General features: G+C 39.3%; 2 protein-coding genes across 3 annotated transcripts; one reads left to right on the top strand and one right to left on the bottom strand.

The window, feature by feature from the left end:
- Positions 1–811: 811 nt before the first annotated feature.
- cyp2r1 (cytochrome P450, family 2, subfamily R, polypeptide 1) lies at positions 812–7,164 on the bottom strand. The gene is made up of 5 exons (XM_049718746.2): positions 6,796–7,164; positions 5,203–5,344; positions 4,242–4,874; positions 3,280–3,609; positions 812–1,856 (listed from the first exon to the last, which is right to left on the bottom strand). Exons 1-5 carry the CDS (start codon positions 7,030–7,032, stop codon positions 1,654–1,656), a joined length of 1,545 nt encoding a protein of 514 aa, XP_049574703.1. The 5' UTR covers positions 7,033–7,164; the 3' UTR covers positions 812–1,653.
- Positions 7,165–11,005: 3,841 nt separating this feature from the next.
- calca (calcitonin/calcitonin-related polypeptide, alpha) lies at positions 11,006–14,331 on the top strand. Of its 2 annotated transcripts, XM_049718756.2 has the most exons (5): positions 11,014–11,165; positions 11,316–11,407; positions 11,476–11,607; positions 13,599–13,796; positions 13,916–14,331. In XM_049718756.2, the coding sequence occupies exons 1-4, from the start codon at positions 11,163–11,165 to the stop codon at positions 13,759–13,761; spliced, it is 390 nt and encodes a 129-aa protein (XP_049574713.1). In that variant the 5' UTR covers positions 11,014–11,162; the 3' UTR covers positions 13,762–13,796; positions 13,916–14,331. The 2 variants fall into 2 exon arrangements, with proteins under 2 accessions (XP_049574714.1, XP_049574713.1); XM_049718757.2 differs by lacking the exons at positions 13,599–13,796; positions 13,916–14,331 and adding an exon at positions 12,147–13,333 and having other exon boundaries at positions 11,006–11,165.
- Positions 14,332–14,620: the final 289 nt, after the last annotated feature.

Genomic DNA, 14,620 nt, shown 5'->3' with positions numbered 1-14,620 from the left:
CCTACAAGTGAAGAAAAAGAGCAGACCATTACATAATCTTAAGAATAGCTTTCCAAAAAAGCCATTAGAGCATTTTTAAGTCCTTCACATCCATCTTAACATACAAGTACAGTGTTGGTACTTTTTCCTTACTAGTAAAACAATTCATTCCACCAGTAGAAAAGAAAATACTTTCTGCACGCTTGTAGGACAACTTTGGTAGAGTAGAAGTACAACTTCATGTTACTAGTGCGGCAAAACTACTTGTGTAAGTGTTGTTTCAACTACTAGGGTCCAGGAGACTACTCCTGTGTGACAAATGGTATGTCATTTTTTAATCAGATTCAATGATTACTCAACAAAATAATTGAGATTAATTGTTTTAGAAATAATTAATTACTAGCAGAAAGCAAGTTGCGATTTTCTATGTATAGGCTTTGACTGGTGAGCCTGTGCCATTTAATGAGTGTGACCAAAGAATGTTAATTTAAGAAGTTTCTTGTAGCTAAATTTTCTTTTTATTCCCTTTTTTTATATAAAGATTTAATGATATTTTGGTTTATTTGAAGTGCTAACGTTGGGCAATATCTGAATTTGCACCTTCCTATTGTATGTTTTGACTAGCTGATGTCCATTCTCTAATTAAAACAAAAATAATAAATCATATATTACTTCCCAGTCACTCAATACTTGATGAGGTTTTTATCATGGAGTACCAACTCAAGTAATTATTCGGAAGACTAATTTACTTGAATCACAGAAGTTTAAGTAATTTGAAAAAAAAAAAACTTTCATAAGAGATCGTCCATTCAGTCACTCATGACATTTACACTGACACTTGGCAACAATGTGCACTTTTAATGTTTTTTTTTTTTGTATTCAAATAAACCTAAACAAATAATTCAAGTCTTAAGTCAACATAGCAATTTTTCTTAACCATGTTGCAGCTCACCGTAATCATTGATTCAAGTATTACAAACGTAATATAACACACTTGTAAAATATATTTTGTAAAAAAAAGTATGCATTTTGTTGTTAAGCAAGTACTTGATGAACACATAAAAACACCAGTATTCAAAAAAGACATGTAAATGAAGTACTTTGTAAGTACTAATAAGCACCATAAGGGGGAAAAAAGTGATTTCTAGAAATCCACCAGCTTTTGCATCGGCCTTCCAGGAGAAAGCTTTTCCCAAAAGCACTCTCCCAGGAAGCGGTGTCAAACTCAGTTCAGATGACGTAAAGCCAGCCCATGTCCAGCCTAAGCGTGCAAATGTTCTTGGAAAGTCTCGGTTGTGCCCGCAGCTCCAAATGACACGAGTCATTTGTCTGACCTGACTGTGAACCAGCACCAGTGTACTTAGTATCAATCATTGACGTATACCTAACACATTCCCCGCCTGCTGAGGTTCAGAAACATTTCGTGTCCTTCGCTACACAGAACTCGATCGATAATGAACGTCTGTCTCGAAAGTCTGCATTGCACAGCTTTGTGCCTATTGTGCAAATACGCATATTGCCCAATTACATAGATGATCACGCGTCCACAAGTGGGAGTTCCCAAAAGATGCACCACTACAATTCTGGGTGGCTTTCTTAAGCATCTATATTTTGCGGAGTCGTTCGCTGTATGAAAATCCAATCTAGTTGAACAGGAACTTGAGTGGTTGATGCCTAATTGTGATAAGGAGTGTCTTTGTGCTGCCTGCGGATGGCGCAGATGGAGTAAGGCTTGGGTTGCAAGGTCATGCCCAGTTTGGGCGCGACTGTGGGAATACTTCCTGGCGGGAACTGAAGGTGGAATCTCTGGAGCAAAGTGGTAAAAAAGAGAAACATTTCCATCCTGGCCAGTTGCTCACCAAGACATTGACGCCTCCCTACAAGGATAAAACAGTGTATCAGATTGCATAATTTACACTTTAAACGACACAATAAAAAGCTTTTAGTTTGTGCAGAAGTGAATGGAAGTCTTAGTAAGAAACCAAGAAGACATTCACAAATACCGTGATTGGCTCAGTGACTGTGATATTTGTATTTTTTTGCAGAGGATAAAGAATATATGCCTGAGTATTGTAATATTCTTTGCTAAAATTGGCTGCTGTTTGTGCTCAAATATCCATTTTATAACACCACCCTTATATGTAATTAGCCAGTCTGTGGGCTTTACCATTAAGATAGCACACATAGCCAAAATGTTGTGGTTGGTACAATACAATGCAATACATATTTATATATAGCATGTGTGTATAGCATTCAACCTCTTGTGTGAATGGCCATAGCTACACTGAACCCGCATATTCACAGTTCAGTATTTGTGAATTCGCCTATAAACCTATATATGTTACATTTTTTTCACCATCTGTTGGCATCTTTGTGCCATTAATACAAAAAGTGAGTTGAGAAGCTTCATTTAGACCACAGCTCTCAAACTCAAGGCCCGGGGGCCAGATACGGCCCTCCGCGTCATTTTATGTGGCCCGCAAAGACAAATTGTGCATCAAATACATATGTCAAAACTAAAATAAATTGTTTTCACGCTTAAAAAATATCTGTATTGCCAGCAATTATTATTACTATTCATATAAAATACATATATTTTTTATTTATTTATTTTAAATACATATTTGAACAGTTTTTCTTAGTCTTTGTTTTAAAAACTAGTTATTCACTAGTTTGTTATGAAGCCTACATGAGATATATGAGACAGTCACACATTTATTTGGGTTGATAATTTCAATGGCCCTTCGAAGGAAACTATGACTATGATGCGGCCCGCGACAAAAGTAAGTCTGACACCCCTAATTTAGACTGAAGTACAATAGTCCTTAAAACGCCACATTGTAGCATCTCTCTCTCAAAAAAAAAAACTGAGCACCGCAGCCTAGTTTTCCTGCAATTTGAAATTTTGATTGTCTCCTTTATTCCTCTCACAGAGCTTGACAATTGGGATATGTGTAATCAAAAATAAATACAGTACAATATAGTATAGGTGGTGCCTCGACGTTGCTTTCTGATAAGGACACCGGGGTCACGTTTTTTTCTTTTGTGGTGTCTCAGTATGTACGCAAGGATCAATTGCCAGGTGCGGGCGCCTACTGTACTTTTTATGATTGTCCATTTTGTGTCGATCAGTGTGCAGTGGCCTAAAGACAAACTTTTTAATGCTTTTTGTGTTGATTGTGTTGATTTAGTTTGAATATTTTTGTGTTGCATATAAGTCGAGATGAAAAGGCTCAGCACTAACAAGACCCGTTATTAGAAATTCAATTTGTGACAATCAGATCCAATTAGATGACTCACCCAGCGAGAATGGCAGGAAGGCTTCACGTCTCACGAAGTTACCATTGCTGTCCAGGAACCTCTGTGGTGAGAACACACCCGGATCCGTCCAGTACTTCTCATCAAAGTGCACAGAATACAGGTTGGTGATCACCATGGTGCCTTTGGGAATGGTGTAGCCATTGACGTGGGCCTCCTGTGACGTGGCGCGAAAAATGCCCAGGGGGACGATGTTGCAGAAACGCAGGATCTCATGCAGGACAGCTTCCACAAAGGGCATCTTCTGTTTGTCCTCTAAAGAGGGCGCTCGCCCGTTTGGCAACACGCTGTCAATCTCCCTGTGCACTCTCTCTGTATGGCACAACACACATACGCGGTACACATTATGTTTGCTGAAAATCAAGCGACAAAGGCATCACATTAAAAGCATTGCGAGATTGTGTTTTTTTGTTACAAAAAAAATCACTGTCTTGAAAAATAGGCTGGATTTGCATTTGTCTCAACATGTTTTTTTTTAATTACAGTTACACTTTGGCTTGCAAATTCAATTGGTTCCGTGATCAAGCTTGTAAGTGAATTTATACATATACGGTATGATGCCGTTAACACCTTAATTCTGTTTCCCGCAAAGAATTTTTTTTTTATATGTTTTCGAAAGAAAGAGAAAGAAAAATTGTGTAATTGAGGAGTTCACGTAGAAAAGCACTGTTAGACAAAAAAGAGCCTCTACGCCTGCTGGCAGCCTGCCTATCACATTGCTTTCAATGTTGCGCTTCAAAGTATGTGTGAAACTCTCCAAGAAAGGTGATGTCATGAAACTGCTTTTTCGTTTGAACCGTTGTCAAACGAAATCTGATATTGATCACTATGTTGAGGTGAGTTTAGAAGCTTCATTTAGACAAGTATAATTATTTGCCGCCATCTTGTGGAATCTTAAGGCATTTATAAACCTCTGTCAAATACTTGCGGGTTTATCAGCTGACCTTGTATGTTGGGGTATAGGGCCATGTAGAGCATGGCCCAGCGCAGGGTATTGGTGGTGGTCTCGGTGCCCGCGATGATTAGCTCCCCCACTGAATAGATGAGGTTCTCATAGGAGAACGACGAACTAGGGTTGCCCACATTCTGCTCCAACTCATCCAAATAGGCGTCGACGTAGTGCCGAGGTATATGTGGCACCCGGCCTTGGGAAAAGCTCTCGATGACCTGTTGTAGGAAGTCGTAGACCTCGGCGGCATTGCGGAAGAGCTTCTGGTGCTTCCCGAAGGGCACATACTCGATCCAAGGGAAGGCGTTGTAGAGGAAGGCCCAGCTGCTCACCGCCAGTTCCACGTTCTCGCTAAAGATTTCGATCATGTGCTGAAAGTTGCTGTCATCGTAGGTGAAGCGCTGGCCGAAGATGATCAGGTTGGTGATGTTGGACACGGCGTTGGTCACCAGGTGTTTGGGATTGAAGGCTTTGCCTTTGTGCTCGTCGATGGCGTCCACGAAGAACATGCACTCCTCCGAGATCTTCCTCTCAAAGAGCCTCTGATTACTTCCGAAGTACCTGAACGAATTGCACGCCAGTTTGCGGTGTTCGATCCAGCTTTTGCCATATTTGCAATTGAGAAGACCTTTGGAAAAACAACCATTCATTGGTTGAATGTTTCATTTTTAGCCATCATTCAGTTATTTTGCTATTGTCCCTCAAGTAAACATTTGTACAGGACATCCAGTAATGTGGTTAATTTTTTTTTACTAATAGAGCAATACAATTGACTGTAAAATGACTGTAAAACAGATTAACTGAGAATTCAACACACCAATGTTCTAATCCAATTAATACATTGGAACACATTGTTGGGAGTGTAATTAGAAGAGTGCACATTAAATCCTTCTCGAAGCAGAATTCTCTTCCTGTTGTAAGTTGGTGAACTATAAATAACATCACTCTTTTCTTACCACCCATTTTGGTCATTTTCTTGAAGAGAGGCAAGGATGGCCGGTCAGCAAACACCTCACTCTGATGGTAAAGGCATTCCCTGATACAGTCGTAGCCATTCAGCACCACAGTCAAGATGCCTCCGAGGTCCAGACTGAAAATCTGAGACACACGTGACCAAGTGAGCCTTTGCGAAGTGGGTCGAGGGTTTTGAAAAGTAGGTCATAGTGCACTGGGAAGGACATTCCAGGCCGGACGATTTATTATAAAAAGTATTCGATTTAGTATCAGTATTAGATTAAGTGTTTTGGGATTAGCAGCAGTGTCTAACGTTTTTCTTCTTTTTTTTTTTAGTGTCAGTATTAGATTTACCATTCATTGTAGTCTTAGTTTTAGTCTGCGTATCAGTATTACATATTGTTAGATTTAGTATTAGTTTAAGTGATTGTATTAACCCCTAATCATGCCTCCAAAGAAAGCAAGCGGGAGCCGTAAAGCCATCCTAAAACACAAAGACGCTCTTGAAGCAATGCGACAGTGAGAGCCCGGCGCGCTGCGGTTGCGCGATTGGACCAAATTAAGCTCCGTGCGCACTGAGGTCCACTTACATTTTGGAAAGTACATCAGGACTTTAAAAATATTTTCTAAATTTCAGCGACGGCTCTGTCACAATAATGCGACCAGCGCGGTGCAGTTGCGCGGTCGGCGGCGCGCTACGGTTGCGCGCTACGGTTGCGCGTTCGGCGGTGCGCTGCAGTTGTGCGATCGGACAAAAAATGCGCAAATTAAAAAATGCTTTAAAAAATGCGGTTTTGGTTTTTTTTGTCTTGGAACGGATTACATTTTTTTCCATTATTTCTAATGGGAAAAATAGATTCGGATTCGAACGATTCACTTCTCGAACCGCCTTCAGGAACGGATTGTGGTCGAAAACCGAGGTTTGACTGTACTGTGTATATTTGTGGATTTCTTACACTTTATAAAAACCTTTTTATTTCTTTACATTCATTTTCATTAAGTTTTTAAACATTTTAAAATACAGTGTCTAAAATATCAATTTTGTACATTGCTTATCCTAACGAGTTGCAGTTGAGCCGATCATTATCCATCCGGAGTTTGAGTAAGACACCCAGGATTGGTCACCAACTAATCCATAGGAACAAACAAACAATCAATCACACAAACAATTTTGCGAGAGGTAGCACGAGGACCCAAAGGAACACCAAACAAGAACATGGAAGCATGCAGATTCAAACCCTGATCTCAGCACAGAGAGCCAGATGTACTACCCACTTGAGCACTGTATCATCATATTAAAAACATGTAACATGTTTTGTGGAGGCAATTCAATTTCAGTCAGGAAGCATTGATTTAAGGGAGCAAGCTCACAGTACGATTAAAAGTCATAAGCCAAAGCACAACTGTTCTGTATTGAAAGGTCCAGAAAACGCCTGCATGAACTGGAATTAGTTCAAATCCCCTTTCTAAAAACAGTGAATGGAAGGTAAAAGTTGCACTTTTTTGCTGCAATTTGCAAGAGGCGTGCAAAGATTCTTGGTTGCATGGTTTCGTAACGCCGCGTGCATTGCTGTGCAGCGAGACAATGACCGTACCTGTCCGTGAACTTCACTCTGCTTCTTGAGGAAAACGTGCGGCTCGGTGACCAAAGACATAATGTTCCCTATGACAGGGATGGGGGAAGGCCCGGGGGGGAATCCCGGGGGTCTCCTCTGCTTGATGAGCTGACGGAGGAGCAGCACGGCGAGGAAGGCTAAGCTGACGCCGCACGCCACCAGCAGAACTTGCGCGCGGGACATGTACGCCAGAGACGGCGAGGTAACTGAGACCATATTTGCCCGGCCGAATATGTGCTGTACTCCTGCTCCGTGCGCCGCTCGCCGACCCCCTCGGACTTGGACTGCTCGCCGAGGCTCTAGAGAACAAATGTATCATCTTGCACACTTTCTATCCCCCGCCTTCTAGGCGAAGATTGGCCAGAAAATCACCCGTGGTCGCCGAACTTTGCTCCGTTCCTGCTCCTGCTGAATGATAACCATCTTTTTTTTAAACTTTTTTTCTTGGGTTGAATGGACTCACGGTGCTATGCCAAGTTATGAAGATAGATAGATAGATAGATAGATAGATAGATAGATAGATAGATAGATAGATAGATAGATAGATAGATAGATAGATAGATAGATAGATAGATAGATAGATAGAGAGAGAGAGAGAGAGAGAGAGAGAGAGAGAGACAGACAGACAGACAGACAGACAGACAGACTGACTGACTGACTGACTGACTGACTGACTGACTGACTGACTGACTGACTGACTGACTGACTGACTGACAGATAACCGACCGCAGTTTTTTTTACATTGTTACTTCATTACAGTTACTCAGTTACAAACCGGGGTTATGATAACCGCAAGATAACTGAATGACTCATTTGAAAAACGCACAGTCGAACAGTCGGGGTGAAGACGGTCTGAGATTATTTATGGACATACCCATAGATTTGTGGGGGAAAAAATGAAATCTACAAAAATTTGACGTTTAAGGTTCCCATTACCAGCAATCTAGTGTAAAGCGGCTATGATTAACCACAAATGCTCAGTTGTTCTAGTAGGTTCTTCCTTTTTTGTTCTTATTTGACATTGGTACTTACATTCATTACATTTACTCAGTTACAAACCAGGGTTATGATTGTGTTTTTGATTTCCAATCTCACTGACGTCTCATGTTAAATAGGGTTAGGGTTAGGGTTACATACCACTGTTTAAACTGTTAACACTCCAATGATCAAACCCAAATGAAGTTTAGGTGATCGAGGCTTTTCCCGAAATATTCTTGGCTCTCTCGAAGAGGATGGATGGATGGATGGATGGATGGATGGATGGATGGATGGATGGATGGATGGATGGATGGATGGATGGATGGATGGATGGATTGGATGACAGGAATCGGGGTAATGAAAACTATTTATCTTGCGATGATGCACGCAAAAATGAACTTTTCCACAGTCATGTAAGGTCCAAATATATATATATATATATATATATATATATATATATATATATATATATATATATATATATATATATATATATATATATGTAAAATTTTAAGATCAGAATTGTCCAAAATATTGGAAATAGCTTTTACTTGCGATGATGCCTTTTTTTTTTTTTTTTTTTTTTTTTACTGCAATCCACAAATATTTTGTTGAATTTTAAATAAAAAAATCACACACATAAAGGATTCCTTTTTTTAAATAGACACATTGCAATAACTGAGGATTGTTTAAATTTTCTCCAGTAGTATTGCTGGTTCAGCAAATCAACTTTGCCCCACTAAGTAAGTGACTGCTGATCGTCTAAATGCAGGCAAGCAGTTCAGGTCAGCCACTACTACATTCTTAGGTCAAAGGTGGAGGTATGCACGACATTCCAAACTCTTCGAGTTTGTCAACTAAAACCCTCAAATGTCTCCACATTTTGCACTACAGATTAAATACATATTGTAAGGATATTGGTAGTTTATTGATCCTGATGGAAATTCTGTAAAGGCTGATGGGTTTTTTCTTCTCTGCTTTTTTTCTCGTCTAATGTGCACTTTTGTGAAGCACGCCTTTTATTTGGCTTATCCCTGATTACTCACTGCTCATTATTCCCAAAGCTGTTTATCTAGCTGTTTCTTCCCGCTGATGCAGCTGGATTTGGCTGGCCTCACATGGCCTCCTGCAGACCTGTGCCAATGACTCAGCTTGGTTAAGGCTACCTAATGAGAACTTTCTTGCAAATGATGTGGTTGCTTCCTGCCAGATCCCCTGACTGGAAAATAGCAAACACATCTGTCCAGTCTAATCAAATAAACTTGTACCAAGTGTAAGCATGATCTTGTCAGTCTTGGATTGAGGACTTCAGGCCTCTGCTAAAAAAAAAAAGAAATTCTGAAGAAGTCCACTTGCACATCTGAACTTTTTTTTAGGGTTAATCAATGGCACTTTAGATGGTGGCAGGTGCACGGAGTCGCATTTATTGTGAGTTTGAATGTGATTGATCATTCTAAATACACTCACATGCCTAATTTAAGAGGGTTTGCAAACCTTTGCAACCACATTATCTCAGTTGTTTATCTTTACCTCTCCTGCAAAATATTATTTCAATCAATTTATCATTTTATTGGAATAAAACCAACAACAACAATCATATAATAATCATAAAGAATATCGGGATTTTAATTTACATAGAATGTTATGGTTTATTTAGAATTAAGCTGTATCCAGAAAACGCATTTCAAAATTTTTCCATGACCTCAAACTAATGCAGTGAACTTGATCAATTGTCAGACAGTCGCACTGTGGTACAAACCTCGTCTCATTCACTGTGGAAATTTCATTTTTCTCTAATGAAATTCTCCTGAATATAACAAAGTTAAACCATTGATCACAATTAGCAAGGCACAGTTCCTGTTTGACTCCACTGTGCAATGTTCCACTGAGAGACACGTACGTACAGCATTTTACACAATTATTTTCCATCTGGATGACTGGGAAATTTTACTTGTCATTCCCAGAAATTCACATTTTCCAGAACCTCCCTTTCGGAACACCTACACGTCTGATGTAAGGAAATGGGCAGTTCATGTAAAAGTATAAATTTTAATTGTTAGTTTAGTGTGAACCAGTAAACATGAACATACATCCTTTTCAATCACATGCCAGCTATGAGTCTCACAACCACCATACTATGTCCCAATTTGGCCTGGTGCAGAAAATAACTTGGAGGCAGGATGCATCTTAATGTTACACAAGGGGAGCTATAATTAGATGATATGAGGAAGCTTTCATTAATTGTGTTTCTAAGTACCCAAAGCCAGAAATTGTTTTACACAAACACAGTTGCTGAAAACTAACTCAGGCAACACTGTACTGTACATTTGATATGCACTCATTGTACTTACACAAAAAAAAAAAACATTCGAGTTAGGAACTACACCGTTCAGAAGTTTGGGGTCATTTAGAAATGTCCTTATTTTTAAAAGAAAATCACTATTTTTCAATGAGGATAACATTAAACTAACCAGGAATACACTCTATTAACAAGCCGAGGTGACGGAGGACTAAGATTCAGGGCGGAGTTGGAAAAGGTGGAACCAAGGTTTAATAATCACTGTCAAAAATACCACAACACAAATCCTCACTGCAACGCAGCAGAACAAAGTAGCGAAATAAAGAGCATAGGAATGGCTCATCTGTGGTAACAAAGTAAGAACAAAAACTGCACAGGAATGGCCCGTCTGTGGCAACAAAGTAACAGCAAAAACTGCACAGGAGTGGCTAATCTTGCAAGGTTAGGGAAAGTAGCACAATAACGAATGGTCCATTGTATTTGCTAATTGTGTTCAAAGGCTAATGGATGATTAGAAAACCCTTGAAAACACTTGTGCAATTATGTTCTCATGGAAAACACTAAATTGACCCCAAACGTTTGAACGGTAGTGTACAAATATTTTTAAAATGTATTACTGTGCGTCTGGTATTAACAAACGGATGGTTAATTGTAAACAAATCAGAAAAAAATGGAAGGTGTATTTTTGCAGGTGCAGATCTGGTGCCTGTGAAGCGGACAACCGAGTTGAACTAAGCAAAAATAAAAGCAAATACAAATATGCTGCTAAAGATGGGCCCACTTGCATAGTTCTTAATCTTGGGTAAACTTCATCTTAAATAGCCTGAAAACATTCCACTCTTTGGTTTATTTTATAAATTGAACAATTTCATGATCACCCTATGCACGGATGCCATGTGCATTTTTTTTTTTTACAGAATTGCCAGGATACGATTGGTTGCCAGTGGACCATGATCAAGTGCTGGCAGAGCCCACGAGAACGTGCATAAAAGCCAGTTCTGTGGGAGCGGTCAGCTCATTGTCAACTGAGCCGCACTTCTATCATCCTCCTCCAATACTGTACCAGCTTATGGTGAGTGGATAAGGATGACTTTAGAAAATGAAATGTTGTAGTAGCTGCAGTTTGACGATTGAGTCACTTGTATTGGGTGCATGCTGTTTTTGTAAAGCATAGTACAAGATAACTTGCAAATTTCTTGAACCTCATGTATTTTATTCGCAGGCAATCATGATCACCCATAAATTCGGGACTCTTCTTTTAGCTTGTGTGCTGATCTTTTGTCAGATGTGCATCACACAGGCAGCTCCATCCAGGTAAGGCATGAAAAGTACACAGTGACTGCTTTTATTATAGCGAATATCTTACTCTGAATTTATTTCAGAAGTCGTGAGGACCCCAGTACTGATGGAGTCAGTCTATCGAATGATGATATTAAGAAGTTACTAAGAGCCATTAAAGAGTTCATGCAGCTCGCTTCAGATGAGCAAGAGCGCCAAACAGCTGATGGGAGCAGGTAATCAATGAGAAAAATTGTCTTTAATGATGTGTGTGTCTAGCAAAACATATCATCTTATCCACTCTTGGTCTTAGTTACTTAATGCTTTGGACTACAGTAAATCAGCCAGTAACAAGTTTCATTAGTAGGGCCCAACAGATTAATTAGATGGCCAATATTAGGTAGAATGAAATCTGAACAAATTTATATCTATCGATAGAGCGATCAATCGGTCGATCTGTCTGTCTGTCTATGTATCAGTCTTTTATTCTGTCTAATATCGGAATCCGTATCGGTTAGACCCTATTCTTTAGTTATGTGGGGTAAAAATTGGGTTCCATGAATTGAGTATGATTGTGATCATGCATGAGTGCATGACATCATCATTTCCATTTGTTTGTCAACTGCATGTCACACTAATAAATCCAAATAATGCATGTAGTGTAATGTCTGTCGCCTCCAAAGTGGAACACAATCTGGTTGTTGTTTGATTTATATGTCCCTCCATCATACCATTGTCACTGTCAGTTGTCTCTGCATGTGTGTGTCTCTACCAGCCCAGATAGGTCCATGTCAAAGCGCTGCACCGGCTTAAGCACTTGTGTGCTGGGCAAACTGTCCCAGGATATTCACAAACTCCAGACCTATCCCCGCACAGATGTGGGAGCAGGGACACCTGGAAAGAAGAGAAATCTAGCTGAGCAATATGAATACAATTGAAATATTCCCATTGGGCATCTCTCTTCTAGTTTTGTCATCTTGCTTGTTCATCCTATGTGTCCCATTCTATGTGCGCTTGGCTATCTTCAGGGGAATGTCTTCAGAGCTTAAGTGCTACACTCCAAAGTATAATGAGAAAATAAGCATCATTATTGGTTGGATCATTCAGTTTGTCTACAGATCTTAATGAATGTAAAAGATGACTTCATATTATAACAAGTAAACAGTATAAACATTTTGTTACTTTCAGATGTATTTTTTTGTTAAAATACACTGGTGCCTTGTAACTTGTTAATAAGAAGATAAAGAATATTGTTACTGGGAATATTGTTATTGTCTGTTCATATGTGTTGCTCCACCATTTGTGTTCAAATATCCATCACTTATAGGGCTCTAAAACCGCCCTTATTGATGATAACTCATAGCATTTCAAAAGTATTTTCCATTATGCGTTTAGCATTAAGCATTAGCGGGCTTAAAGCAATGTTGTTTGTTAGCTTTAAATACACATTTTGAAATTCTCTCTCTATTTTTAATCTGACAGTAAACTTCAAGTGGGAGCGATGTTCAACAACTTGAAGCCTCTGTTTTGATGAAACTATTTGCCAAACTGCTGTTTGCACTAGCAAGTCAAAGAATATATCATATTATAATATTGGCTGCATGAAACTTTAATCTTGAAAAACTGGAGTGACTTGTACCTCAAGGCACCAATCTACCCTGCTTACTGGTATAGATATGAAACCACCTCAGTGTGATGAGATCTTGTACTAGAAAATACATTAAAAACCTCCTTTTTTTAAATAACCAAGTTATCAATAAACAACTACAACCACAAACATTAAATATATATCTGAAATAAAACTGTATCACGTGCGGTTAGTCATAACTTTAAGGGGAAGTCAAGTAAAACAATTACAAAAATCTGTTCTGAGCAACCCCACTAGTCTAAATGCAGCGTTCCCATTAAGTTTGCATTTGTGGAATATTAAGTCCAGCCATTTTCTGGGTTTTAGTTGTTTTGGTCATGTGGCGGTATTAATCAGAATACTGATATTATTGAGTAAAAATTAGCATTATTACCTTCATAAATGTAGGCTTAATATTTTAATACTGCTCAGACTATCTATATGAAATACATAAGCATACCACAATGTACTTATCACTACATACAATTTATTTCATTTATTATTTATTCCTAACATTTCATGGGGAGGAGCCAAAATAGTATTGTGGATGGTGCTGAAGTCATGTTTTAATCTTAACAATATTATGCCATGCCTTCTAAGCAACATGTCAACACAGAAGAGGGCTTGCAACACTGCCACCTGCGTCACCCACCGCTTGGCCGACTTCTTGAGTCGTTCCGGCGGGATGGGCCACCGCAACTTTGTGCCCACCAGCGTGGGGGCGCAAGCCTTCGGCAAACGGAGGCGACGCAGCCCCGAGTGAGCACACGAGCGTCAACATGGTCGGACTACCCAATGGTGTGCTTCTTTCATGTCTCCAAAACCATAACGACCATGCTATCAAATAGGGCATAGAAGCATGTTTTACATCAATAAATGAAATTGTAACCCATTTTTTATTGTCTTTACTTTTCTAGGATTGAAGTGCTGCGTTGTCATGCCTCCTCATCAAACATATGGACTGATGTTTTCTCTTCTCAGACCATCGCTGCTGTTCATTGTTAGCCTATAGTTAAAACCACATATGTAAATTATACTGGCAGACATGATCAGAATGAGCATTAAAGACAGCGGATGAACTGTTCATCTTGTAGCTCAAGTGACCTCCTGACCCTATGTAAGCGGTATCGTGTGTCATACTTCTAAGTTTACCCTGAAACCAACTATACTGTGGCTTTTCAGTGCCTTCAAATAAATCAGTGCCATCATATTTCATAGTGCAAACTGAAAATGTTACGCTAAAACCTGTGTTTATGACTAACTATGTCATATGATCTCTGTAATGATTGAGAGCTGAAAGCTGTAATAAATTGTATTTTAGCTACACGAGGCATCCACGTCTTATTGTTTTATTGTGGTGAGGAGCAGTATATCGCAAGAGACATGTTGTTTACCAGTTTCTTTTGTTGGAGAATGAATTGGCATGATGAAGAAGCTTTGGTGGTTTACTGTCTAGAAAACTATACTATGAAATAGACAGAGAGACATATTATTGAAAATCCACTTTTTTTTTTAGCTTTTGAATACATTTTATTGTGCACTTGGAGTTTCCAGGATTATAGAAAAATTTAATGTATCCCTCCAGGTGTTGCAGAGCTACTTTTATAATCTGTTTGGGAGAC

Source organism: Syngnathus scovelli, chromosome 4 (genome assembly GCF_024217435.2).
Source record: "Syngnathus scovelli strain Florida chromosome 4, RoL_Ssco_1.2, whole genome shotgun sequence".
In the NCBI taxonomy this organism is placed as follows: Eukaryota; Metazoa; Chordata; class Actinopteri; order Syngnathiformes; family Syngnathidae; genus Syngnathus; species Syngnathus scovelli.
Note: the sequence above shows the minus strand (reverse complement) of the source record. Positions and strands in the feature narration are given on the sequence as shown.

What these genes read in the sequence shown, in the direction of transcription:
- cyp2r1 (XM_049718746.2), bottom strand. Translation starts at nt 7,032, where the DNA reads ATGGTCTCAGTTACCTCGCCGTCTCTGGCGTACATGTCCCGCGCGCAA. An exon ending in CCTATACCCCAACATACAAG is followed by an intron (nt 3,610 to 4,241) that starts GTCAGCTGATAA and finishes TGTGCCATACAG; the next exon opens with AGAGAGTGCACAGGGAGATT. An exon ending in CTTCCTGCCATTCTCGCTGG is followed by an intron (nt 1,857 to 3,279) that starts GTGAGTCATCTA and finishes TTATCCTTGTAG; the next exon opens with GGAGGCGTCAATGTCTTGGT.
- calca (XM_049718756.2), top strand. An exon ending in ACACAGGCAGCTCCATCCAG is followed by an intron (nt 11,408 to 11,475) that starts GTAAGGCATGAA and finishes AATTTATTTCAG; the next exon opens with AAGTCGTGAGGACCCCAGTA. An exon ending in CAAACAGCTGATGGGAGCAG is followed by an intron (nt 11,608 to 13,598) that starts GTAATCAATGAG and finishes ATGCCTTCTAAG; the next exon opens with CAACATGTCAACACAGAAGA.